This window comes from Neodiprion virginianus, chromosome 1, assembly GCF_021901495.1.
Source record: "Neodiprion virginianus isolate iyNeoVirg1 chromosome 1, iyNeoVirg1.1, whole genome shotgun sequence".
In the NCBI taxonomy this organism is placed as follows: Eukaryota; Metazoa; Arthropoda; class Insecta; order Hymenoptera; family Diprionidae; genus Neodiprion; species Neodiprion virginianus.
In genome coordinates this window covers 1,483,424-1,511,261 of record NC_060877.1, presented here as the reverse complement: position 1 = coordinate 1,511,261, position 27,838 = coordinate 1,483,424, and the positions used below count along the sequence as shown (strand labels likewise).

The following is a 27,838-nucleotide window of genomic DNA, read 5'->3' as shown; positions in this document are numbered from 1 at the left end:
TTCACAGCCACACATTAATATACACAACAATCTCGATGCTGCTGTTTTTATTTAGTTTTTTTTAGTTTTTTTTTTTTTTTTTTTTGTTTTCCAACTTTTTTTTTCAAATTTGTTTATTTGTTTTCAGTTGTTTCGTCTTTTTCTTCGGTTTTTGTATGATTTTTTTTTTTTACGCCGTTCGCCATTTTACAAGTCTTTTGTGATTTTTTTTTAATTCTCCGCATTTCTTTTTTTCTATCCAGCTCTCGAGCATGACGATCATTATTATTATTATTATTATAATCTAATACTATATACGTATTTTGTGTAAGTATGAAAGTGTTTGTGTGTGTATCATTTGCATCCCCATGCAATATTGCAAAGTAAACAACATCGTTTTTACGTCCCATTCGGGAATCATTTGAATTACTGAAATCGGAAAAAAAAAACAATAATACACCTCCCGTTATTTTACCAATAATTCTTATATTATCTCAAACTGCACGACTGTTTCCTTCCAAAATTTTTGGCCAAAATTTATACCGTACTTTTATATTACGCAACATGTCTTATATTTTTTCACTCTTTCAAACAAGTCATCCGAACATCTACCTGCAACGTTTTTTCTTACCAACTTTTTTAATTCGATCAAGTGTACTTCGCTACAGTCTTCATACGTATAATAGTATTAATTTTTCTCTTGTAATGTAACGTATAGTAATACAACATGTACTTTCAATTCACCGCGGATCATAAGAGGGGAAAAAAAATAAAAAATAAATAAACAACTCTCAATCACCGCGTATCTTTTTATGCAAGGAATATTTTTTTTTTTTTTCATTTATACTTACATTTCCGCGTTACCTATACTATGTACTCTTATCTTATCTCATGTTTCATCGGAATGACTTCGAAAATTATATCAATTTTGTCATTTTCGTATATCCTTTACCCCCCCTTTTTTTAATTTTTTTTTTAATCGCGCCTGTGCAACGTCTTCGAGCTGTGAGTCAAACGTGTGTGTCTTCTCTGTCTGTCTGACTGTCTCTCTCTCTCTCTCTCTCTCTCTCTCTCCTCGGTGTCTGTGTGTGTAATGAATATACATATATAATACACGTGGTGAAAGAAAATTCGAAATAAAGAAAAAAACAATTTACTCCGTATCGTTATACATAAAATGTAATATATTTGTACAGGTATAATATATATATATATATGTATATTAAGGGACCTGCACTAGTAATTCTCCTACTTATATACATATATCTATAATACACATATGCATATATATATATATATACACATATTACACATGCATACAGAGAGACACATACATATATAATATATATGTATGTATGTATAGATATATGGTTGACAACACTGAAATTATTTATGATATACGTTCAGTTTTTATAGGCACAGCACACTGTCTTTTAAAGAGTTCTCAACGATATGAATATTAGGATATTATTAGATTTATTATTCATTCGTGACTTGTTATCGTTATCCATATTAATATTGTTTGCGTAGGTTTTTTTTTTTTTTTTGTCCTTTACGTTCAATTTTCAATTCTCTTTCTTTAAATCTTCTTTGACGTTTGCTTTGTTCGCGTTTATTCTCTGCTTTCCTTATATTATGTGTATATACATGTACATATATATATATATATATATACATATATATATATATATTTATATATATATATATACATAAATGTTTATCCATAAGTGTAATTATTCATTTCATGTATTTTTTTCGTATTTAAAATGAAAACGAAGTCAAAAGATCGTGGAAAATTATTATCTGTACCTGCATACTCACTCTCCCTCTCACTCTCTGTCACTCTCTCTCTCTCTCTATCCCTCTCTCTTCATTATTAAATTTACCATATGTATGTGCCGCAAACGGTGCCCTCAGAAATTTTTTTTCCCTTTTGCTTTGCCTCTTATGTTCAAACAACGAGTGATTACACAATATAATACCGTATTACCGTACCTACGTTACATTAATATATTTCACGATCACTTTTCAACCCGGATACCCCCCTCCTCTGCCCTGATCAATCTTTTCAACATCTTACAAAACGTTAAATTAAAAAAAATCACATATCGCGCGAATCAACGACAGTTTCAATTCATTTGTCAATATTACGTGATACAACGTTCTTTTTTTCGCACTGATCTTCTTTCTTCTTCATTATTAACGTGATTTCTCAGGTTCTTTTTTTGTTTTCAATTATTTTTTTGGCAACTTGAACCGTTTCCCTGCACGTCTTCATCGCGTGATCGATCGATGCTCGTATATATTTATATAATTTATAATTTTCGACTCTATTTACGCGTATCGTACATATATATATATATATATATATATATATATATATACACATATGAGAATCAAGCGACTACGGGAGAAAAGAGATTTCGATTAGAAACGAAAGAGAGGTGAGAAGAAGAAGATAAAAATAAAGGTGGAGCAAGTGTTTTCGTTTTTTTCTTTTATTATTGTTCTTTAAATAAAATAAAAAATTGTAACAATAGATTTGTCGTCCACACTGTTAAATTTGTACCGTTATACGATTATCTTTACCATCTTCTTCTCATCGTCTTCTTATTCTTCGATATATATATATATATCGATATATATATATAATGTTTATAATATGTATATATGTATAGTCTCAGTTTAACACGTATATTGTCCTTACGATAACATACCACATGTATATGCAAACATATGTGTAAATGTGTTTTAAACAAGAGGAGGTGGTGTTGGTGGTGTTGGTGGTGAAAAAGAGAAAAGGAGAATGACCCGTGAAAAATAGAGAACGAAAAAGTTTACAAAACAAACAAAAAGAAAGGAATAAAGAAAGGAACGAAATGAAAAAAAAGAACAAAAATACACCGCACAGAATACGATTATTATATATCGTTGACGACGACGCGATTGCTATATTTACGGTATAATAACGAGGGTCGATGCACAACCAGCGACGTTGCTGGAAAATATAATAACGCAGCGGCGGCACGATGTACAGTATAATCGTCGACTGTAATCGTACCGTTATCAAGGGGTGTAAGAAAGTTTGGATTTTTCAAAGGATGATTACGACGATGACAAATCTGACACGTTCTTGCCGTTGCCGTTGCTGTTGCTTTTGCTGCTGTCGTCGTCGTCGTCGTCGTCGTCGTCGTTGCTGCTGCTGCTGCTGCTGCAACTGGAAATTTCAGCGTGGACGAGGCAGCGGCGTCGGCGGTATAATAATAATGATAATAAGCAGTCGTCGACGCGATCCGATCGTCGTTTCGAGGCCCTCCGTCGGCGATGTCGCATCACGAGGAGCACGCCATCCAGGAGTTGCAGGAGCAGGTGTAGCAGGCCGGTATAACGGGGGTGTAGTAATATCCGTTCGCGGCGTAAACGAAGGTGGCCGGCGGTCCGGGTGGGGGTGGTGGTTGATGCTGATTGATAAGCCGTTGCTGCTCCTCGCAGAATACCTGACACGCGAGATTTTTAATAAGCGCCAACGTCTGCCGCCGTTCGTGTCCCATAAGACATACGGTCGACTCCTCGACGACGTTGTAAAGCAGCATAAGGTACTCGTACTTGAGACCCTCTTCCTGAGGCCCGACGAAGTGATTCCAAAGGTAATTCTCGAGCTTCATCCTCTGCTGGGCAATGTCCGGAAAGTCTATGAAGAATCTCGAGCACATGTATCGCTCGAGGGTCTTTATGTAGTCCGGCTGCGAGGCCCGGTACAGTCTGACAAGCAGGTTGCAGTACTTTAGAAGACCACCGCCCCTTATCTCCTCCGGATGCCTCGTCGATATGAGTTTCTTGTGAAGGTGGTAAAGGGCCTCCTGAAAATCACCGTAAACAGACTCGCCTACGACGGTCGGATAAAAGTTTTCCCCGATCGGCAGTTCGCTGCACTCGTAGAACAACAGCAGCGAGTCCAAGACGATCTGAAAAGAGTCTACGGAGAACTCGAACTGCCGCCTCATGGTGTCGACGAATTTCAACTCGACGTTTCTGTGACCCCGGGAATTCCCCAGCGATATCAGCGACCACCTGTCACCGTCGTTGTTCACCTTCACCATCTTGCTCACGTAGGCCTCCTTCAGGCTGCACGTAGTTATGCGTTTTCGGCTCACACCCTCCGGCAGAAGGTCGAGCAGCGAGCTCAGCACCGCGGCCTTGACCTTGTCGTAATTCCTCCCGCTCGATAGCTCGACGGCGAATATCAGGTCCAGGTCGTTGTAGGGCTGGGACTCGGTGGCCAGGACGTGGGAGGCCGCGCCGCCGTTAAGCCTTATGTCCCTAACCCTCATTCCGGCGCCCCCGTTGCTCGGATCGGCCTCGAGTTTGCTGCGCACAACGGTAACCAGATCCCGTAGCTGAACCTCGAGAGTCGGGAAATTTCCTCTCCCGTGTATGCCGACGACCTCGTTCATCACGTCGTTCAATCGTCGAACCTGCTCGAAACTCAGGACGGCGAGTCGCTGCTGAGGGTCTTGACACTCCGGCGCGTTGTTCGTGGTCAAGTTCCTGTTGTTGCTGTTGCTGTTACTCTTGCCCTCGTTGCCGTTGTAGATGTTGTTGTTAACTTGGCAAAGGGACTCCATCATGGTCACCCGCTTCTGGCGTTCCTCGCCGATGTAAAGTGAGCCACACTGCAACAGGCAGAGCACAAAAAAATTTCGTCACTATTTATCTCTCGCAAATGTTCGATACAGTCTACGATCGCAAACACACCGAATATCGTATCAGGGCATCAAAATCAAAAACAAGCTTTGCATGGAAAGTTTTTTACAACATTATTCAACGGGTTATACACCGATATAACGATCAACGATCGTTCAAACTTTCGGGGGTAAGGTCGAATCCGTATGCAGGCCGCTGAATTTGTAACACAAAACAGTACGAACGTAGCGTACGGGATAACGTGACATCGCGATATGACGAAGAGAAGAGTCACCCGTAATGCAAGGTGCAAGTTTTACGCGATTTTAAAAACACGTCGAGATCACGAGAGTCTGCACAGGCTTCTCTGTTCGATCCGCAAGTACGATCCGTACCACTTGTTTGCGCAATCTGTAGGTAATATAGATATACGTAACGAATGTACCCAACTACGTGCAAAAACGTAAATAACTTTCACTTGAAGCGTTCACCCCCGTTGTACGAAGAAAACGAATAACAAGAGGAAAAAATAAATAAAAAGTTTATATTGCAAAAGTTTCAACCACGCGTCGCAAAACAATTTTTAAATACATTGCATACGTATTATAACACAGTACCTATATATCGTAACTTGTAAATTCCTCCGTATCACGGAAACCTTTTCTCAACTCGTTGTATATAACGTGTTGATGCAAACGTCCGGGAGGGAGGGGGGGATATAAATTTACAACGCACAAAATTGAATCGACGCAACACGTGATATGCAGTTGCGGTATACAAGTAACACTTGCGCGGGACGATAACTGCACGACTCGCACATCGGTGAACGATAATTTAGAAAAAACGATATCACCTGCATCTGTGCACCGTACACGTATACATATACATGTATACGTATATGTATATCAGAGAGAGCTGACTGACGTCTGCGTCGTTCGCGACAACAAGTCAAACGTCGATTGACTCACTGACTGACTGACTGACTGACCGACGACCGACTGCCAGAGAGTGAGACAAAGTGCAGCGGTAAACGTCAAACTACGATGCAGCGGAGTATTGGCAGAGGCAGCGGCAGGATCGAGTGAAAGGTGTCGGGTGTATAAGAGGTATACGCAGAGGCAACTGGTAACCGACTACCGTATCACCGCGGAGTCGAGAACAGCTGCGAACCTCCTCGAACGTGCCCGAAGCGGTAAGCGCGGCGACCTCTGGGCGAGACGCGAAAGTAGAATGGAGCGGATTCAGCTCGTGCCGAGTGGCAGCGAGGGGTGGAGAGGAGAGGAGAGGAGAGGAGAGGAGAGGAGAGGAGAGGAGAGGAGAGATGGATCAACGCACGCAAAGAGCCGCCTGCACGGCGCGCCGCTCAATCGACGCAACACCCGGCTACCGATGACGTCACACGACAAGGGAGAAGGAAAGCCGCGGGGGCGTATCGAAACTGCGTGACTGAGTTACTGGGTATAAAAAACCAGAGGAGGGAACGCGGGGGCGTCTCGGATGCTTCGCCGTGTGCGCGTGTCCGCGTGTCGCCCTTCCCGAGATGATGTACGTACAATTTACCCGAGGTGGGTGTACGGACCCCTAATTATAGACCTGTCTCTCTGTCTCTGTGTGCGTGCAAACGTACGTACGTACCACTTGGTCGTCAGAGTTTATACACGCCCACCTTCGATTACTCTCTCCTTTTCCTTCTTCTTCCTCCTTCGCTTCTTGGAGAGTTTGGACAGGGAGAAACGATGATGTGGTAAGGGAGAAGAAGAAAGAGGGGGACGGAGAGGGGTTGTATCGACCCGGGAACGAGCAGCTGGCTACGTTACTGTTACCTACATCCTGCACCAACGCCTGCGACGTACTACCCGGTACGTTATACACGTACATTATAAACTCGTCAATCGCCCGACGACTGCATTTAACGCAACTCGTAAAACGGTGTCAATATCCATTCATGCGCAATCGATGAATTACTAAAGTATTACGTCTATTTGCTCTATATATACACGCGAAACGGAACGGTGTTTTCGTCCATTTCACGTCCGGCTAGAACCTCCTTTATCACTATCTTGTTAATAGTCTCCCATAGTTTTTTAGGATTCTTCCCTCTCCGCGAGTCGAGTAGTTCAAGTTGTAAAAAAAGTGTGCTACAATTGCCATCGGGACTTTTTTTTTTTTTTTTTTTTTTAAATTGAAAAAAATTACCTGTTTTGGAATAGCATTTGGCGTTCATATTTAATCGTGGTATTAAATTTTTCCACGGATAAAGTGAACGGACCAAACTCACACATACGTCTTTCTATGAAATTGTAAGGGGATCGTCACGATTGCAAACGTCAAATCTAACACAACGAACGGGTTGGATACAAGTATGTATAATGTGAGGATCGCTCGCGAGCGAAATTCTACTTGCTTATACGTAACAAAGGTCATTCTTGAATGTATCCGTCGCGTGGAATTCTCACAGCCGTAGGTATACGTTATGCCTTCTGGCTGGAACTGTACGGCATGGGTGAATTATGGAGGCGGTTTGTCTTCTTCGATTATTCACGATAGATGGACTCGGAGAGTTGACTTATAGCTGCTCGTCGATAATGCTATACATAGTATAGTAACACGATACGTGCGAGAAACGATAATGCTCCGATAAGTTGAATTTTACCCCGTTGTCAAAATAGAACGAGACGATGTTCCGTTAATTAAAATCCCCTACAATACTACAATATTTTATATCGTACGTATGTGATAGTTGCGAAAACTCGTGCTTGAAGATACGTTCACTTGCAACACGTTTACTTACAATAAATGTTTGATAAAATGGGCAATTATTCTTAAAATCCGAAATATCGTACAAGTTTCTACAAAAACAGACGTTGTCCGATAAATCTGTTTTTTTCATTCATTAGTTACGTACAAAAGAAATCGTACTTTGACATGTAGAATCCAGACTCAAAATTCGTGTTGACCGGTGTAATCGACGCGTTTACCACACTTAGATTAAACGTGTACAGATACCATATAAATTATACTGTCGGCAAATTAGTTTCTTCAATTCGACGAGTATATCGTCGTGTTCCGTGATCGATTGAACTTCGTTACACACAGCGAACAATTAGCGACAATACTGCAAGGGCATCTGCATACATGAATAAATAAATAACAAATAAAACATACATGAAATGGCAGTTATAACCAAAGTCAGACGATAGTAGAACGACGCTCGGAACATGTGTGCAATCTATTATAAAATACATACACGCGTGTACGATGGAATACCGGCGCAAAGTTTCACTGCGATATTCGCGACGGACTCAATTATTAATTGCAAACTGTGTATACCAATGAATAACCGGTTCCCAGGTATTTACTCTTCCGTTGGAAGTAACATATTCAACTATACGTGAGACAAGTTTGACGACAAAAGTTACCGTGCAAAATAATGTATGGTTTGTTGAACCCACAAAAGCTGCCGCTAATACTTTCTTCCCACAGTTCAGCGGCGATCGGAGATATGATTGCCTTCTGGATGCGGTAATGTAAGAAATACGTGTAAGATGTAATATATCGGCCATTAACGTTACGTACAAATCGTACAATAACTGTCGATTGCAAAGTTGAAAAATTCGACAACTAACAACGAATGAGATCAAAGTAATTAGGTGTGAAGGGGTAAAGGAGGAAGTTTAAGAAGAGGCGATGAGTAGTAGCGCGTAACGTGTATAAAACACGTGTGTAGTATGTGGATGGTCTCAGGTGCAGGTTGCAGAGTGAAAACGAAACGTTGATTTGTTCTTTTGGATAAGCGCGTCGTGTACGGTATGTACAACAAGTGCGAGAAGGTTGAGGGAGAAGGAGAAGGAGGATAAGGAGGATAAGGGGGAGAAAGAAGATAAGGTATAGTGACACGCACGCGGTGTTAATCGTATAAAATATGCACATCGTAATACGAAAGGAGGTCACGTCCGCGGAATGCCGAAGGATGTCCCAGTTGTTCCCGGGTCGTCGTACTGCATTATAAATACATAAATGCAGACATACATGTGTACATAAGTAGTGCATGCGTCGTAAATTACAATTTCATACATTTTATAATATTAACGACACTACACCATGTACTGTATCAAAAACATAGCCAATTTTCTTTTTTCAAAATCCAAGTCGACAACATTGTTTAAAATGACGTAAGAAAGATGCTGTCCAAGTTTGAGCTCTTGATATTAATATTTACAGGTGCCTCGTCGCGATTTTATATTTCCCATTTAAATGACGTGGGAAACATTTGTTTTGAACTTTGGAATTTTACAACTAGTCAACGCATTAGTGTACCGATACGACCGGAACGTATTTTTGCGGGGAATTGAATGCTTTACAAAAAAACAGACTTTCATCGTTTTGTGATAAATCTCGTTTACAAAAGTTATTCAAAGTCAAATGATGTTTAAGGACTTTGAATAACTTTTCAAGGAGTCGATTTGTCACATAATGACAAGAATCTTTTTCCGTAGATCATTCAATTACCTAAAAAAATACGTTTTGGACTTTTCAGCGTTAGAATGTTTCCCAGCTGTTGCTCTTGTTACGCCTACGGGGGTCACGACTTCTGACCTCTCTTAACGCAAAATCGAGATACGTTTGCAGCGTTCTCGTGACGAAAATTAAACGAGAAAAAGTCTCTCCAAAGACTGCTGTCTTAAAATCTTGGGAGTGAAAAATCACCAAGCTGGAGTGAAAACTGCGCAACTTCAAATCGAATGAAATTCAGAGTGAATAAATATTATTGGTTCCAAGAGTTTGAAGCTGAAAAGTTCACTCTCAGAGAGTGACTATTCAGGCCCATCGTGTTCCATTTCACTTTGTAGTCGCGGGAACGTGTTTCTACCCTCTATATACGTATAAAAAATATTACACTGCAAGATTAATTAATCCCATGCAGTTGCTGCGTGATTTTCGTAAAGTATAAAAAGCAGGGGAGGGGACGAAGCGAGTCGCTGTTGGAGGTGTGAGAGAATAGTCGGAGAGGAGGAAAGGAAACCCTGCATATACCCCAGGAAGAGCTACGCGTTGTGACCTTCGCGAGGTTAGCCCTTGAGGGCTTCGCGCCGCGAGAACCATGTGAGAATTTTATTTGCTTCTTATTTTTGTCAACTTGACTTCCATTCCTCTGATCCTTTCACTTCCATTCGATTGTCAAACAAATCGTTTCCGCGTAATTGGAGGTGCGGGTGGGTTTTCAGTATTTTTACACAATATTGCAATATGTATAATTAACATCATATATATATATATATATGTATAGAGCTTCTTGCAACGTAGAGAAAACAAAAATACTATTTAACGTTATAATATTCCTGCACACAATTTATCACATATAACATACATACACACACGTCTACATCTACGTCGTGTACGTATGTCATTTATCGTCGCCATATTTATAACCTGCTAAAATAACACACAACACGTGTGTATGTATATTACAGAGATAGGTAGTCGGCGAGTGAAGGTAACGGAACGGCAGTGCAAAGATAACGAAAAAGCACAATCTCTCCATTTCTGAATTACAGTAGTCCTATCTCTGTAATTCTATGCGCCCGCACGTGCATGCGTAGGCGTATGTGTGATACGGTGATACGTGTATACCTGGTATAAAACGTCGAAGCATGCGAGGCTTTCATGTTCACAACCCGTGCGATTCGATTTGCGCACGCGGTTCTTCCTGTAAGGTGGCAAACAGGCATCGTCATTCATCGGGCAACGACGATTATCGCACAATTCGCACATCAGACGCCATTGGCGTCACAGTACCTGTGTTTGGTATAACGAACATACGGCAGGTTCGTACAGCGTCACAAACTGTGTATTTGCAAAGTCGATTGGTAAAGCAGAAGAGATTTGAAACAAGCAACGTTAACGTCACGAAGAAACATCGGGAGAGATATTCGTTACTTTTCGTGCAATTTTATAACGAGTTTCAGCGAGTTCGCTTTTTCAAAATATGACCATGTTTCGTCAGGTACGATTTATTTTACTTCGAGAGAATTCTAAGGCGGGCGCAACAAGTTAGGATTTTTCCGCAAATTCATATTCTTTCTGCGATCCCAAATTGAGCGTGAAAAATTCGAGCACCTGTTTGCCTACCTCTCCTTTTTCTCATCCTCACTCTTCTAACTTCATAATTATTGAGATATACTACGAGTAGACAGGATTTAGAAAAGACAAAATTTTCGACATTTTTTTATCGTGTGAATAAATAATTTCTCTTCTTTTTTTCGTCAAGTAAAATATACACATAATATAACATTTAGGCAATTGCGATGCGCGGAAGTAAATATAACTTGTATGCAAAATGTATACAACTTTCGTACATTAGGCATCGTATCATGACCTTAACGATAATCGATGCAGATAAGTCGGAAGGTTTGCACGCGGCTATATTATACGCCATACGTATTAATATAACACACGATACGTGTACATTATCAGATATATTCGTGTGACAGGTGAAGTTCTGCGCCACAGCTGTGTGTGACGTAACAATAATTAATACAGCCAAGTTTATTTGTTATAATCTACACGCGGAGTCTGATACACGTAGAAAGTGAAAACTGAGTTCCTCGTCGTCGCCTCTGAGTTGCTGCTTTATTCGTTTTGTACCGACCCGTTTCTACATTAATATTGCTATTATTATATACACGCACATAAAATTACTAACGACGTATCAGCGACGTGATACTTTAATTTAATTTTTTCTATTTCCTTTCTTTTTTAAACACATTTCGGCTTCTTGTGTAAATTTTTTCTCCGTCCAACATCAATTATTTATGCGATATTTTATTGCCGAAACGACGAGCGAAACGATGCCGATAACATCGTGTATCTTAATTTTGCCTTTGGTAATACCGAAATCTTAGATTCACAGCTGTAAAGCTGAAACTAGCAGCATAAGTTATAAACCAAACGTGCTTAAACGTTTTGGAAATAATAATAAAAAAAAAAATCCTTTTCTCAATCGTCTTCCTTTCAACAATAAATTCGTCCCCGAACCTCCTCAATTATTTGTAAGGCATAAATTCGTTACGCTTATACGTGTGTACGTACACATACTTTTCATACATCCTGGGAAATTAAGAAATTTGTATTATTTTAACGTATCGATATAAGAACACCGTGCAAACTTTGTGCATAAATAACACTTTATCAATCGGTTGACGAACACACTCGCACACATTTCCGTCCGTTATACAACGTCGAACTGATTATTTCACAGTTCTATCAACGAGACGTGATAAACGCGCGACGTCGTACATAGATACAAAAATTAATACATGAACAGAAATTTCTCAGTCGTTATTCAACCTTGCGCGTACAACAAATGTATCCCTGTAAAAAGGAGAGAAGGAGAGAGAGAGAGAGAGAGAGAGAGAGAGAGAAAATCACGGCCGCTATCTCGTGCGAGGCAGGCGGCCTTGCGCGATTTACTAAAACTGCAAACCGGAAGAGAATCGCTTTCTATCGCAAAAATTTCTCATCTCGCCCACGCAACCCCGCGTTATCCGTTACATCCATACCCACCTCCTCGCTCTCCTCTTTCACCCGGCCAACACCGTCGGCGTTGCCGCAACCTACCACCTACGCGTATTCCAACGCGTGGGCGACGATTTGGGTTCTCGGCGAAAGGTGGAGGGTGGAGGGTGGAGGGTGGTTTTCGGCGGGCTATGACGTCAGACGCGTTACAGGGGTTCACCATTCATCAGTTTGCAATTTGCTCCTTCGCCCACTTTTCGACGAACAACGGATCGGGATAATTGCAAACGGACCTGACATCGACTGATTGTTCGGTCTTGTTGTTCTTGTTGTTACTGATATTACCATTATCATTATTATTGATATACCTTGCGTTCGACGAAGAAATCTTCGTTACCGGTATTAGGTGTACGTATAACGGTGATAACCGTACAGCTGGAAACAGATATGATAGATTCAACGTCGAGTTTGCGGATGATGTAAAAATCAATATAGGAACATTCTTTTTTTCGATTGCAAATCGAATGAAACGTCGAGTTATTGTACGTATGAAAAACTGTGCATTGCATATCGATGACAGTGTTAATTTTCTATTTTTTCTAATCTTTTCTTCTTCCCCGAGTTTTCGTCAATTTCATTTTTCTGCTACGCGCATAAAGCTTGCTTTTTCTTCATCACACAACACATACCTCTGTATATACATATACTCGTACCTCAGTGGATCGATGATGGGTTATGTAACTTTGTCATGTACATAAATACATGTATAAAACTCCGACGCCACGGTATATCGTTATCATTATTATTACTATTATTATTATTGTTATCATGATAATCATCATCATCATCATCATCATCATCATCATCATCATCATCATCATCATCATCATCATCATTATTATTATTTGTGAACGTCACGCGAATCGGAAAATTTTCGACAGCGGAAAAGAGAAGATGTGGAGCTTGAGAGACTACTAACCTTGATAAAGTAGAGAGAAAAAAAAGCGACAATGAACTATGGAAGAAATTGAGATGTAAGGAAGTACGAGAGAAAATGTAACGAACATGTTTTACGAGCAAATAAAAAGAAAAAGAGACACAGAGAATCACCTTTAAATTCCTCGTTAAATCAACGTTCCAAACATTATAACTCGTTACAAAATGTAATGTAAGAGGACACATACACACAATATATATATATTTATATTACACAATGTAAAATGTTATACAAAGACCGAAGTTCAAGGCACCTGGCAAGACGAGTAACAGTGTACTTAGGTGGTTGACTCTTTCGAGAGAAAATAAAAGTCTGGTGCGGTTACGCCGCTGGGGAAGGGGGGGGGGGGGGGGGTGGTGATAAAACAACGTTCGCCAAACTACGAAAAATACATCACGGCAGGTAGATATCGATGATGGCGTGCGCGTAGGTGTCAATGACACGTTAAATCAAAAGAGCGTAGTTAACCGGTAATTTTTATTTCATAGCCAGCGTCCTTCAAAAATCGTCACACGATTAAACCGTTCCAAACTTTTTACTTTCCCCCTTTCTTTTCATTCGCGCGACGCGACGTCTTACATACTTAATAACAATTATCGATCATCTCGGGGGAAAGAGAGAAAGAGAGAACGAGAGTGAGGAGAGACAAAATTTTTTGTTTTATATACCGCGCGTCACATTATAATTATATAATCGTGTTACTCTCGTCGCGCGATAGAAGAAAAATATAATCTACACGTACATACATATATTTTCTCTACCAGCGGTTTAAATACGATTATGATAATGACAATAACGATAAATAATGATATTTGTTTTGAAACGGTTCGTACATGTTTTCAGGTAACGCGGATTCGCACGTTTAACACGACGACCTACATTAATTGTCGCTACCATACGTATGTTGTACAATAATTATAAATAATCATAACAACTCCAACGATGGCCAACATCCCTATATTTTTTAATTATTTCGGCGTTTTTTCTCTCTTCTTCTTCTTACTTTCCATTTTAATCTCTCGCACAAATACTCAACGGTCGTTGATCATCCGCGATGCTTCAAGTCACGAATTGTTAAATAAATCTGTATTATACGAATCGTGCGTAAGGTTGATAATAAATCTATTAACCGACACGAACTAGCAGCTCTCCTCGCTCGCCTGTATTATGAATTACAGACGCGTATTTAAATAACCGCATTACACACATCACGAGAGTACAGAGTCGCGCAATTCTTGCCTTATGGCATTTTGCTGTTACATCCGACAACGTCGTCGTGAAATCTGCGTACATCGAGCACATCGCGTAACATATTAACATGCGCGAGGAGCGTAGAGAATTCCGAGTCATTCAAGATCGCGACGTAAATTGATCGCGTTCCGATCGTACATGACGCGTGATACATAAATAAATATCATCGGCTGATATCAATCTGTAACGTACAGTGCAACGGATGTTCCATATATAATATCTATTTGACGGAAGAAAAGACGACGAATTTAAAAATTCACGCTCGGTAATAAGAGTTGTTTCTTTTTTTTTTTTTTATCCCACGGGTAATCATGTCGGCGTACAATAAACGCAAGTCGTAAGCAATAACATACCTTATAAATGCGTTCGCGTTATCCGTGTACAAATGTCGGAGAATGGCCTATTTGCGTGTGGTATATCGCATATTAAACCTTTCATTAAACAATAAAACTCCGTGCTCCGATAAACAAAATTTTTTGAAAAGAAATTCAATATTCATATTAAAAGAGACTCTCTCATTGACAGGGATCTTCGTTCCTCTTTTGTGATTAAAAAAAGCAACAACGACTCTGTTCTTTTCTCTTTGACATATACGTACGCATAGGTGACACGTGATTAACGATACGTATGCGCACATGTGTAACGTACATGTACATGCGTTGCATTGACGACGGTTCCTGGCTGCTGGCTGCTGCGTCATCTCCGTGCTCCGGGTACCGTAACAAAATGACGAACGACGGAATATTTCGCTCGTGTATTACGTAGAGTATGTACATGCATACATACGAACGAACAAACAAACAAACAAACACACATCATCGAGTCATGCGTCTTCTATTTATTTCTCTCTCCTCCCAACGTACAGGACGAATAAACCACGTGCAAAAATCTATCTTACACTCACATTACGCACAATCATTAAAACATTGAAATCCGTCAATCACGTTACAAACATAATACAAAGTGCGGACGACGACGAAATATTTCGCACGCCGATACCTGTCTGCACAGATATTTATTCGATCGAACGGATCCAATTTTTTGCGCTAATTGGTACACGCGCTGGGGTGTATAAAGTTGACGAACGCAAATTGACCGCTGCTGATTCGCGTGTTTGTCGCTGAGAAACGAGTAACGAGATACGACGCAGGCGTTGCTATTGTTGTTGTTATTATTTAATATCGAGGAGAGATTGTTCGTTACGCGTATACCTGTACAAATCAATTTCGCAAATCAACGTTATTACGTACACCTTGTACGTATTATACCTGCTATTATTACACAAGTGTAGAAATCTAGAACGTGTTGACGTGAGGTTGAGGGGTGAAATGAAAATCACCCTCGCCCTCGGCCGACAACAATTTGTACAGTGTAATTGGTATTTGTCGGGAAAATTGATCTAACGATCGCGAATTTTACCCCCGAGAGTTACCTCTGACGGTTGATTCAAACTACAAAATTAACGATCCGGTTTGGATAGGTCCGCAGAATTACGATGTAACGTGTCTCTCCGGATTCTCTTTTACCTACCGTACAACCAAAGTTTTTCTTTTCATCCCGCAAATAATTGCTTGGTATATAAATAAGTTGAATAGAGAGGAAAGAAAGAAAGAAGTTTTAACGATAGAAAAACACCCTTGCGTTATAATTTAATCTGACCGAGCCGAAACTTTGAGGTAATGAAAGTTTTACCTTCTCCGACTTGTAACGTCGAGTAGTTTGAAGAGAAAAATTATTCATTAGCAACAGTGCGGCAATAACGGCGACTGCGACGGCGGCGGATATAAATATTTTAACAACAAAGGTCGAGCGGCCAATTATCGCTAAGATCATAATTGCGAGTGTCGTGACTGTGAGTAAGACTCAAGGTTCGGCGCGTATCTTACACGAGGTATCGCAATTATTCTTACATACGGTATAATTAATCGGAGGAGGGTTGAAAACAAGAGGAAGTTATCACTTCGAATTATGTCGAAAGAATTGCGCGTACGCAGATATCGTCGGTATTATTGTGTGTACGATAAAAGAAAAAGAGTAACGAATAGAAAGTTGTTATCAAACGACAAAGGTGAATAAATAAATAAAACAAAGAAAAGAAAGCAAGCCAAGGTCGCGACAAAGACTTTCGTTGATCCTCGTAATTTGCTTGACAGACGGAGGTAAATTTATTATTTCAGCAAGGGCAAGGTCGCGAAAGATAGTACAGAGGCGATATTACATCACCTCGAAGTAGTTGGTAAACGTGTTATCGCAACGATTCATGCCGCGGAAAAATCGTTGTTACGCAATTTTCCAACTTTTTGAATTTCAATGAACCGTAACGAAACGAAATATATTCACACTTTGCAATCGTACTTCGTTGAAAATCGTTGTGAAAATAAGAAAACAACGATCGTTTTCTCAAAGTTTCGCGAGGATAACGTTACTAACTTCAATCCTCGTGATGTTACTCGTATAATTATACATATATAACACAATTATACCTTGTGTATAAATAGCAATGTATGTATAATATTTTGCAGATACTTGAAACGCTGAACGATGGTCGAACCCATCACCGGAAGTAAATATTTCCCGTCCACCGAGGTAGAAGGAAAAAAGAAAAGAAAGAAAATAGAAAAAGTAAACCGTACAAGTGTCGATTTATTATTCCAAGTATCAATTTTCAAACTTTTCGTTACGCCCGAGTATAATCTATCCGGAGTATGATTATTCTGGCAATATTTGAGTGAAACGTTGTGTAATTATCTATTGACTATTATATCTTCAAACACGTAACTACCATGATAAAGTGTATTTATTTGTGTTGCGTTACACATGCAATACGATATGTTGTATATGTATTACATACCCGCCATTAGAGTTCACAAATCGTACTTGACACGAATCCCTCGTTCAAACAACCTTAACATAACACGAGTAGGTAAACGATGCATAATCGGATCACAGAGCGTTGTATCTTATACACATGTGAAAGCTAGTTTGAATAAAAAAAAAAAAAAATAGATAAAAGTCTCGGCTACTCTCAAGAGATGTGTATATATGTATATATATCCAGATATCCGAGGGAGGGAGAAGGGAGATGATGACGAAAAAAACAACGCGAGTCAAGTCAAGTGCTTCTCTCTCACGCAGATAAAACGCCCCCACATTGTACATAGAAACGTATAATATTCGGTACATTCTCGTGCATGTATAATATATGAATGAAAATGAAACGAGGCGAAGCGAAGTAAGGAAAGAAGGAAGGAACGAAGGAAGGAAGGAAGGAAGGAGCGAGAGAATCGAGGAGGGAACGAGACGGACTGTTCGACGTGTTTTAAACCAGTTGCGAACGAAGTTGAAAGTTACCCCTCACTCTCCTCTCCCATATTCATGCCTGCAGGCCTCGCAAGAGTCCAAAGACCGCAAAGTTAACGAATGGCAACGAAGCCGATGGTGATAATTGCCAAACTAATTGTTAAGCGTACAGACACGCGTGAAGCGGTAAAAATAAAAATGAAGAAGAAAAAAATTCTTGAAAAATAAGTACATCGGATAAGTGCCTACACGCCTGTACCTACACAACGAGTATAAAACGTGTTGTTCTCGAATACGCGCCTACGTATAGTATTTTATTCTCTCGGGCTGTAAACAAGCTTCGCGTATTATTTTCAATTTTATTTACTTTCTTTTTCTCTCTTTCTTTCTTTCCCCTTATTTGAACGCTATGATGGTACGCCGAGAAAAAAAAAAAAAAAAAGAAAAAAAAACAAGAAATAGAAGAAGAAGGAAAAAAAGAGATAGAAGAAATGTATATATTAGATTCGCCCAACTGTAAATAGATTAATGTAGTGTTTCCGGTAGGTCGAAAATACAATTACATAAATTACACACGCGATGACGTCTTATGCATAGAATTGGCCTAAGGCGACACAGAGTTTGGCATGCGTACACCTACTACACGCTTAACATGATAAGTACTTGATATCTATGATAATTGAGTGAGAACAAAGTGAGGAAGAGAGAAAAAAAAAAAAGAAGTTATTGCGACGGTCAAGCATCGTCGACGTGTAGTTTTCTCTCTGCGTGAAACGTTGGCAAAGAATGAGATTTGGGCGTAGGCAAAAAAGCAAAGAAGGAAAGAAAAAAGAAAAGAAAACAAAGAGAGGAACAAAAACGAGTTCTATATATCTAATCTGCACCGTCACGCACGTACCACACACACACACACGCACACGCGTTGCAATAATACATGTGCATATGTGCGTTAAAATAAATGATGATGCACAATACATGCAAGCGAGCGTCGCGATTAAAAAGAAGTTATCAGATAACCGTGAAAAGACCGCTACATTGTGGTTTTAATTAGTTGAAGAGGAGAAAAGAGATAAACAAATAAAGAAGGAAAGAGGAGGATAAAAAAAAATAAAAAAAATAAAAAAAAAAAACAACAACACACTGTACACACATGCCCAACTACACGATGATAACTCGTAAAAGTGTGTAGTAACTCGGTTCAGCCGCGGTAATTTAATAAAATCGGATTGCAGCCCTATTTTTATGCGAGTCAAATCTCCCTCCGCGGCATTTTCAGCGGTTGGACGTACGGTTATTTTCAGATTTGTGAACTTGTTTGTGCCGACGTGTTTCGCTTATCGTACGTACACGCACGCGCACACTTGTTAACTAACGTTGCTCATTGTGGAACGCGTCTCGCCTGATGTGTAGTAATTACATATCGTAATTACGATACGTTACTGCGAGGTACATAATGTACGTACGTACAGCAGATCGCACCAAGCCGGTAAAACATATGTATTTATTATCATTCACGCGCTGCTCGGGCACAGAAATAAGGCGAGCACACGTTTTGTCCAAGTTCGAAATTGTTTGAGGGGACGCCCTTGGCCTCAGAATATCGACGTCGAGGTATTTCAAACGCGAAAAAGGACTCAACGGCCCCATTCTGTACGCAATTCTCAACGAAAACACTCTGATACCTTTTCATTTGACGCAGGGGTAAAGAAATGGTATAAATTTTACGAATTTACTATTACGGTTACGTAGAATTTGTACAATTTCCTTATTTCTGCGTCGAGTGAAAAGGTATTGGAGTGTTTTTGTTCAGGATTGTGCAAAGAATGAGGCTGTTTGGCCCTTTTTAGATTTTCTGAAAGGTGGACTTTGATATTTGAAGACATATATACATCGTTAACGAAAAAATATTATCCTTGTTGCGATTAACGGGTACGGAATTGAAAATTTACCTTATGCTTCCTTGATGTTTCCTTAATTTACTGGTGAAAGTAAATAGGAAGAAAAAAAAAATAAATAAATAATGGAGAAAACGAGATTAGAACATATTTTTACATACTCAGAATATCAGCATATCGTACACTACACGCGGGGACCAACACTAAGATGATGAATAAGATGAACGAAGTTTCGGCGAAAATATCAGCGGCACGATGCGAAAGGTTTCCTCCTCCGTCAAAATTTCAAGTAAGAAAATTAGAAATTGAGATATTTACAGACCAGTTGGATTAAAATCAGTAAAAAAATACGGGTTTGCGAGTTTCTCCAAGGGTGAAGTTAGCAACGTTAGCGTATGGAAACATTGGAAGCCATAAAATCACTATTTAACAATTTTCTAGTGACTTTGAAGTGGCCGAGTTTGAAAAATATAAATAACTTTTGCCGTATTACAATTTACGTTTCAAACATTCCTAAAATTACGAAATAATGGATTTTCCGAAACACGAATCGTTACGATAACGCTACTAACTTCAGCCTCGAGTTTTTCCTCAGCATGAATGATTACGATAACGTTGCCAACTTCAACATGACGACCCAAATCATACGAGCAGCGAGTATCTCAACCGTCGGATAAAGAACCGACGGTATAATAATATAGAGTGGAATTAAAGAAAGAAAGAGAGAAATCTGGATAGTCGGAAGAGGAAGGAAGAAGAAAGAAAAAAAAAAAAAAACGGCATCACTTCGCCGCTCTTACGCAGGGCGAGCGAAATACGACAACGAAACGAAACGAAACGAGATGAGGAACGGCGAATATTCGAGAGCGCGACGCGCGACGTCGCGACGCTCCGGGAGGTTCTAGAAGCCGGACAGAGGCAACGTGTACCGCGTTATAGACGTTGCGGGTGTTTTTCCGCCCGCGTTGTCCCTTCCGCTTCAATGAACGTGAAGACGAGGAGAGAGAACATGTTGATCGAAGTTGGTACAGCTACCTACTTTAACGACGCGTGTTCCCTGAAAATGGGTTACTTCGTTAACCCTTTAAAATTACCCGAAATTCGGCTGGTAAATCATAAACAAAGAAAATGCGTTTATATTTTGAAAAGGCAATTCGTTTGAAAATATTTCTCTAAAATTCTACAACGATTTATATTCCTCCGGGATGTTTCGTCGGGTTAAGGTTGCACGTCCCGACTTCAGTCTTGTCGTAATATTGACGTTCGACTCGCGGTGTATATCCTCAAAAACGTTCTTCCACCAATACGTACGATATTGTTAAACATGCACCGGTCCTCTGCATTATGTGTACATATAACAGGTCAATATATACTCACGTATCGTTATATCGCAGGCTTAGAAGAACTCGAAGTTTTCGGTCAGCGAAGGAAAACAAGGGGAGGACGAAGGGGATGAGATGTGGATAATTCGACGTGCCCCAAGATCCTCTCTCTCTCCTTCCTCGGGAAAGATGAATGGATGGATGGATGAACTGACTCGACTCTCTTCTCGGATAAACGTACCCCGAGAGTTAACGACGAGAAAATAAATCTCTCTCCCCAACTTTCCTCCTCCGAGATCGAAAAGTGACACTACCGACAACAATCAATCGAAGAATAGGTATCGATGTCCTCAACGCACCACGCGTCCCAAAGTCCGTATTCCCCGACACACGCGTATTATTTAATTACATATACCCGCGGACTGTTCCGTTCGAACCGATCGAAGTCGCGAACCAAAGAAATTCAAATAAAATAAAAATAAAAGAAAGTAAAAATTGATCGGTACTTCTACCGCATTCCCACCTCCCGCGATTGCTCGTCGATCGATCAAAACACTATTTTAACGTAACCCCGACATACGTATATATATATATATATAGATAGATGTACTAGGATCGCCTGGCTTTGCGTTTCGTTTCGTTGCTCGGCTGTCGAGTCGGCCACAACTACGGCGCGACGAAACGACGTTGCGACCGCGGCGTGCAAACTGACGACTGACAACGACGAGCGAACGGCCGACTCACGACTGAATACCACCGAGATCCTCGCTTCGCCCGACGGCTGCTCGTGAAACGCGACTCGCTGACGGACGCCCCCCCACCACCACCCCCACCCCCCCCCCTCGCGGAGCAATCCCGGAGATTTGACGTGTAGGTGAACGCGTCTCTACTTTCCACCGCGAGCTGAGCAGCCTGCCGCGATAATCTAGCCGACTGGCCGACGCTAGACGTAGAGAACAGCTGTTTCGTGATTCTCCAGCCAATTGTAAGCGGTTGACAGAGGCGGAGCGAGTTTTGGTTGAACCGACCGACGGCAACGCGTAACGCTTTGCGATTTTACTTGGCGTTGATTTTCTCACTGGTCTCGCGATTTGCGAATTTAGTACGGTGTCTTCTGCTCGTTATTCGCGTGTAAATAATATTACAACACTTTTCGGTATCGCGGTAATTAAATACGGGTTTGTTGAGACTTGAAAAAGAATCGAACGAGACTGGCAGAAATTAATAGATAGGGAAAAATGCGTTTGATTGCGATGTATAGACGCGTTTTCGTTTTCAAGTCTGAAGCAGGATTGTTTTTACAATAACGTTGGATGACGCGGCTGCAACCTTGTTCACTTCACGTAACGTACGGAGATATCTTTTGTCTATGATGACTGCTGGATAATTTTAAAGGAAAGGGTGAAACGGTCGATTTCACCCTCGGCAACAACATGTGCGTATATAACGTACGTAATAGGTACGTGATTGCAGATCGTAGCGTAGCGTTAGAGTGTAGGTATAATATCCTTATCCGGGCCGACTGCCAGTAAATTTCGATCTTTTTAAACTGGTAGCGATCCCCGGTGTCTCTTGTAATATAGGTGTACGGGATCGTTGCCAACTCGTGATCAAATTATAACAGGGTGAGAGGGGGGAGGGTATACATACTTACACATATATTATATACAACGTATACGAACAAACCACCCTATACAGAGTCAAAGTTCCCGGATATTTTTTTCCCGGTTTCAACGAGATTTTCTCATTCTTTCGAGCGCCGTTAACGCGCGCACACACACACACACACATATATAGGTATATATATGTATACATGTATACGTGCACGAAGTAAGAGGGATTTAATTGTTATCATTATGATTAATTGTTACGTCTCGTACACTCTCGATCGCAGACGATCAACGGCGATCAATCGGAGATTGTTATATCGCGGGAGAATAATTTAGGTAGATATATTAACCGTATGCGAGCCGCGTTCGCGACACGTGCGAATTACACGCTTGCACGTACATATTAATGTGTTAAACGGTAGAGACCGAGTATCGCCGGTCAAACGACACAGGGCACTTGCTGCCTTGACCTGAGCGACGTGCAGTTTAACGAACACGATCCGCGCCTACCGAATCGCCGATAAATAAATACGTCACTGGGACGATGTACTTTGTTGCTGCGGTTTTTTTTGTTTTTTTTGTTTTTTTCTATGCGCGAAAAATTACTGCATCAGAGATGTATAAAATCGTGGAAATTTCTAAGAAATCTATACTGTTTCGCGACACCTTCGTTACTTTTCGCCACATCTTATGCCGCGAGACCGCGTTTTAATCACTCCTCCCTCTCCCACCCCTCGAAGACCTTTCAGACAACACATCGCGCATAGGTAACGTTTAACGAAATTTCAACTCTGCATCGATGAATTAGTCGTTGGCGTTCCAGTATTTCTTACACTACGTACATAGGTATGTGTAACATATATTGCACCATATGGATATGTAAACATAACCGAACAAGATAACCTGATTACAATAGGAAGAATCGATTCTAATATTGGGCAAGAAGGCGAGCGAGCCGGCTGCCTTCGTACGATACATATATATATAGGTGTGTGTGTGTGTATATATATATATATACACACACACAGCATCTAGGTACGCACACATAAATGTGTGTTACGCGAACGGGTTATAATGCGGTTGAAACGAACTGGGCCAATTAAAATTGCCGTGATCCAAGAGGCGGGGGATGGGAGGGGTGGGGAATCGAAGGCGGGGGCGGAGGGGGAGGCTGCTGCACAGGATTCGCATACGGAACAAAAAGACTGGAAGTGAAGGTGGTGAACGATGACGTAACGAGACCAATCGACTGCAAGCAGAGGTAGAAAGATAGGCAAGCAGGCAGCAGGCAGGCAACGCAGACTAAACGAAGACAGACCGAATCGTATCGGCTGCTCCGTTCGCGGCGAACGTCCTTCAAGGCCGTTCGCGTACGAAGTTAACTCGAGTTGCTAAATACACGTATTTATTTATTAATTTACTCGCTCGCGTTGCGTACCTGCGTAAATGTACGTTGGGGTGGTTTTTTACTTTTTTTTTTTTTTTTATTTGCGGTATCCTTCGTAAAGTTGGTTTTTAGCCTGAGACGAAGCCGCGTGAACACCGGAACTCGATGGGAACATTCGAAAAGGTGACTCGTGTGGTTTGAATTTTTCAAAAGCTCTGTTGGTTAACCGAAATATCTTGATAACCGTACTAGTTGGGTAGCGCTTTGCGGTGTTTCATTTTGTAGACGATCAAATTTTCTTTAATAACAGTCGAGATTACCGTACGTGACGTTACTTGTAACAGCCTTGGATCACGGGTGGGATGGAAAATTTACAGAATAATGAGGATCTTCATTCATTCATTCGATGTACTCAAATTTTCACGTTCGCATGATATTATACTCTAGGTGCACGCGTGGTGGGCCTTTTTTCCCAACGAGTCCCAACGACGAGGTGTAAATTCACTCCCACGAATCGTACCTCATGTGCTGCGTAGTTTTTTTGTACAATCTGCACGTGACGGAGATCGCGATTCGACGCTTCGACTCGATCAGGTGTCGGGTACGATGTTTTATAATCAACGGGTCATTCGCTCCCGTTCTTCTGTGAGAAAAGTCTCACCTCCGGCGGTAAGGACCGAACTAAATACCCGTCGTGTAACCGTGTTCTGATTATAGAAGAAGAAAAAAATGTGAACGATATTATAATTGCCGAATTGATAGAAGTCAAATACATGCATAATTAAAAGAACTGCGGAACTTGATCATATTTCGCATGCCCTGAAATGGTACGAAAAAAATAAACCCCGATACTGCGTAACGAGGCAATCATGTAACATAACATCTCATTAATCAAATATATGTGCAAGGAAAGCGATAAAATTTTTAGAAAATATACGCAGATACCTTTGTATGTATGTTTTTCCCTTTCCCAAGCATTTCACACCCCGGAATTTCGCACATTTTGTATCAATTTATAACGTTCAAGTTTCCATGTACAATTGTGCTGTGTTTCATGTGATATACGTGTTGGTATAATTGTTTAGAGAAGAATCTTCTCTCTTTAATTTGTCCCTCGCATGTACGATTACAATCAGTCAAACTAAACTGATACAAGTGCGGATTGATTCGTGCATATTAGAAGAGAGAGAGAGAGAGGATTCTGAATTTATCTAAGTCAATGATAAATCAATCACTTACAATTTACGTTTAAAACACTACGATTTATACGTTTTTCTTTTCTTTCGACGCCTGGGTCGTGCAAGATCGAAGAAAGAGACGCTGAAGAACCACGATATTGCGCCTAGGGGGCCATCCGAGTATCAGCCAAGGCTAAGACAGGGGTAGGCCATTCGGAGAAACGTTGTCAAATGTCACCCTACAGTATTAGACATTCCAGGCAAGCGTTAGCTGACATGGGAGATTCAAAGTGCGTGCTCAAAGCCAGCCAACACACGGCGTGTTTGAGAATAATAAAAATTTGTTTTAAAACGAGGTGTTAATAATGCATTAATTGCTCAGTAATAGTATCTTAGCAAATATAAGGTTCACTGCATGCATTTAAGAAGATACACAATATATGATGTATTTAATACTCGATGAATAATAAATTCACGTTCTACTAAACATGTCAGAGTGTGTTGATAATTAATAACAATTAACATCCAATAAAGTAGGGACGAATTGATCAAGATGTGACTATAAATGGGTCTTGAGCCATTTCCAGGTAATAAATCTATCATCCAATAAACTTTTGAAACCGCGTTAGCTAACGTTAAGAACAAGCAGTGGGCAAAAGAAGCAAACGTTACCGATCGTTGTCGCCCGGGGTGGAATACAAAAATTTGCAAAAAACGCATCAAGCGATGTACTCGAATGCTCCCTGGGACAGAGTATCGTATGAAAAAATAATAAGCATACTATACTACGTAATTACGTATAAGGGAGAGTGAGCGTGCGTTATTTGTTCTTAATTTAAAACCCACGTTATGCGGTACATGCGAATGTGTGCGCGTATGTACTTACATGTATAATAGAGAGATAACGGGCATATTTCACAAGAAATCGACACCGCAGCGCACTCGCGTATAATGTGCCAACGTACTAACGACTCGAGATTTACGTTTTAGGTACAGGTATAGATATAAGTATGCACGCGGTTCGCAAGTGTATAAGTAGCGTACTCGTCTAGCAGGTAAGTAAGTAAGTAAGTAACTACTTTTACTCGGTTCGCCGCGCGTTAACCGTGGCGGGTTGCGGGTGTATCGTAACAAGGCCGGCAAGTTTTTAATCGAAGCCGCGAACAGACAGCTTCGTTCGTTCAAGTGTCACGTTTCGACGGACAGGACCTGCACCGTTGTTGCACGGGTTTATTACAAACGAGAGCTTACTCGGAACGATCTTTCACGATTTTCCCTCTTCGCGATCTCTTGCCTAATTCTTTTTTTTTCCCCCCCTTTCCTTTTCGTTCTCCCCAACATTTTGCACAATTAATCTTATAACGTTTAGATTTGTACATTAGGAAAAAAAAGGTTTCCGAGAATGAGTATAACATGTATTAATTGTAAAATAAAATGCACGTAGATCCGTACTTTCTAGGCTGGTTACACCGCGATTGTGTTCAACCCAAGTCTGGTGTGCGTATAATGGAGAATTATACGCCAGCGGTTTGCAGTCACGACGAGCCTGCGATCGGTAAGTCATTCAGTAATTCAGTGCAGTATTTCAGTCAGTGAACGACAAAGTGTCCCTGACCCCGTAACCCAAAACACGCGTTTCGATTCGAACAACGGTAGAATTACGCTGCGGTAATAAGAACGCTCTCACTTAACGCGTTGCAGGCCGCGTGCTTGTATGCCCGCAGAACTCGGTTTTTTTTAACTGGCCAGGGTATACGTAGAATCTTTAATCGTCGATTGTCATACGCGAAAAGCTGCGATGTTAACCCTAAAACGTTGAAAAAAAAACAACGAAAAAACACCCAGCGCGAGAGAAAAGCTCACGTTTTCGACACGAGACGCCGGACATGATTCGATTTCATTATCCGATATATAATTGTAATTTTCCATAACAAGTTCCGTCGCAGCGGACCGTTGCCACTATTGCTGATTAGCGGTTTAGCTGTGACATTATACGGGCAAAGGGGAAGCTTCGAGCTTGGGCAAAATAGATTGTTGATTTGAAAGCAGCAGCGCGAGCTAGGCCAGCTAGCCTCTTCCGGTCTAGAAAAAGAACGCCTCGCATGTATCACATATTCGTTATCTCAGTGAAGCTCTCCTACGAACGTATATTACATAAACAGACACGCAACGTTGTGATACATACGTGTCCGGGTGATGATAACTGAGCAAACCGCGGGGGAAAATAGTAAAACAAATTTGCTTATTCAATTGTTGACCCCGTTCCACTGTGCGGTCGGCGGTCGCGTCGCGGTTTAATATTATATTTATAATAAGTAACAAAAACACATCGCGTGTTTAATGGAAACGGATAGCGACGCCCGATAACAATAAGCTAAAAATAATCGAACACGACTCGATGGAATCGGTAAAAGTTAATCGATTCACCGATTATATCTAATTTTTTTTAAACGGTGCGCTTGAAACCGAAATTTCGTAAATTTTAGCACGTAGTCGTAATGGCGGAAAAGTTTTTTCACGATTCATAGAGTCATTCAAAATATTGTTCAATGTCAAGCGAAAATATTCGTTCATCTTCCCTTTCTTCTTTCGTTAATAATTGTACATGGAAAAGGGAAAAGTGATCGAAGCAAAAGGTTGTATAGTTGGAAATTTTATTTTTCTATGCAATTGCTATTAAAACTATACCTTAACGCATAGAAAAAAATCAAAAATCACCCA

At 40.6% G+C, this 27,838-nt stretch overlaps 1 protein-coding gene and 1 long non-coding RNA gene across 6 annotated transcripts in view; one reads left to right on the top strand and one right to left on the bottom strand.

Moving 5' to 3' along the window:
- The window catches only part of LOC124310105 (terminal nucleotidyltransferase 5C), a 73,944-nt gene that overhangs the window by 16,511 nt on the left and 29,595 nt on the right, over positions 1-27,838 (bottom strand). Inside the window, exons 1-2 of one of the 5 annotated variants that reach the window (XM_046773717.1) lie at positions 20,998-21,708; positions 2,196-4,652 (exon numbers count right to left, since the gene is read on the bottom strand). In XM_046773717.1, coding sequence (XP_046629673.1) covers positions 3,312-4,607 — 1,296 coding nt within the window. In that variant the 5' untranslated portion in view covers positions 4,608-4,652; positions 20,998-21,708 and the 3' untranslated portion in view covers positions 2,196-3,311. Of the gene's footprint in view, positions 1-2,195; positions 4,653-5,279; positions 5,789-20,997; positions 21,725-27,838 lie in introns of those variants that run through there. The other 4 variants (XM_046773718.1, XR_006909624.1, XR_006909625.1 and 1 more) reach the window with 4 other exon arrangements.
- LOC124310108 (uncharacterized) overlaps positions 26,324-27,838 on the top strand; it is a 29,511-nt gene continuing 27,996 nt past the window's right edge. Inside the window, exon 1 of the long non-coding RNA XR_006909627.1 lies at positions 26,324-26,672. This is a non-coding gene — a long non-coding RNA (uncharacterized LOC124310108). The remainder of the gene's footprint in view (positions 26,673-27,838) is intronic.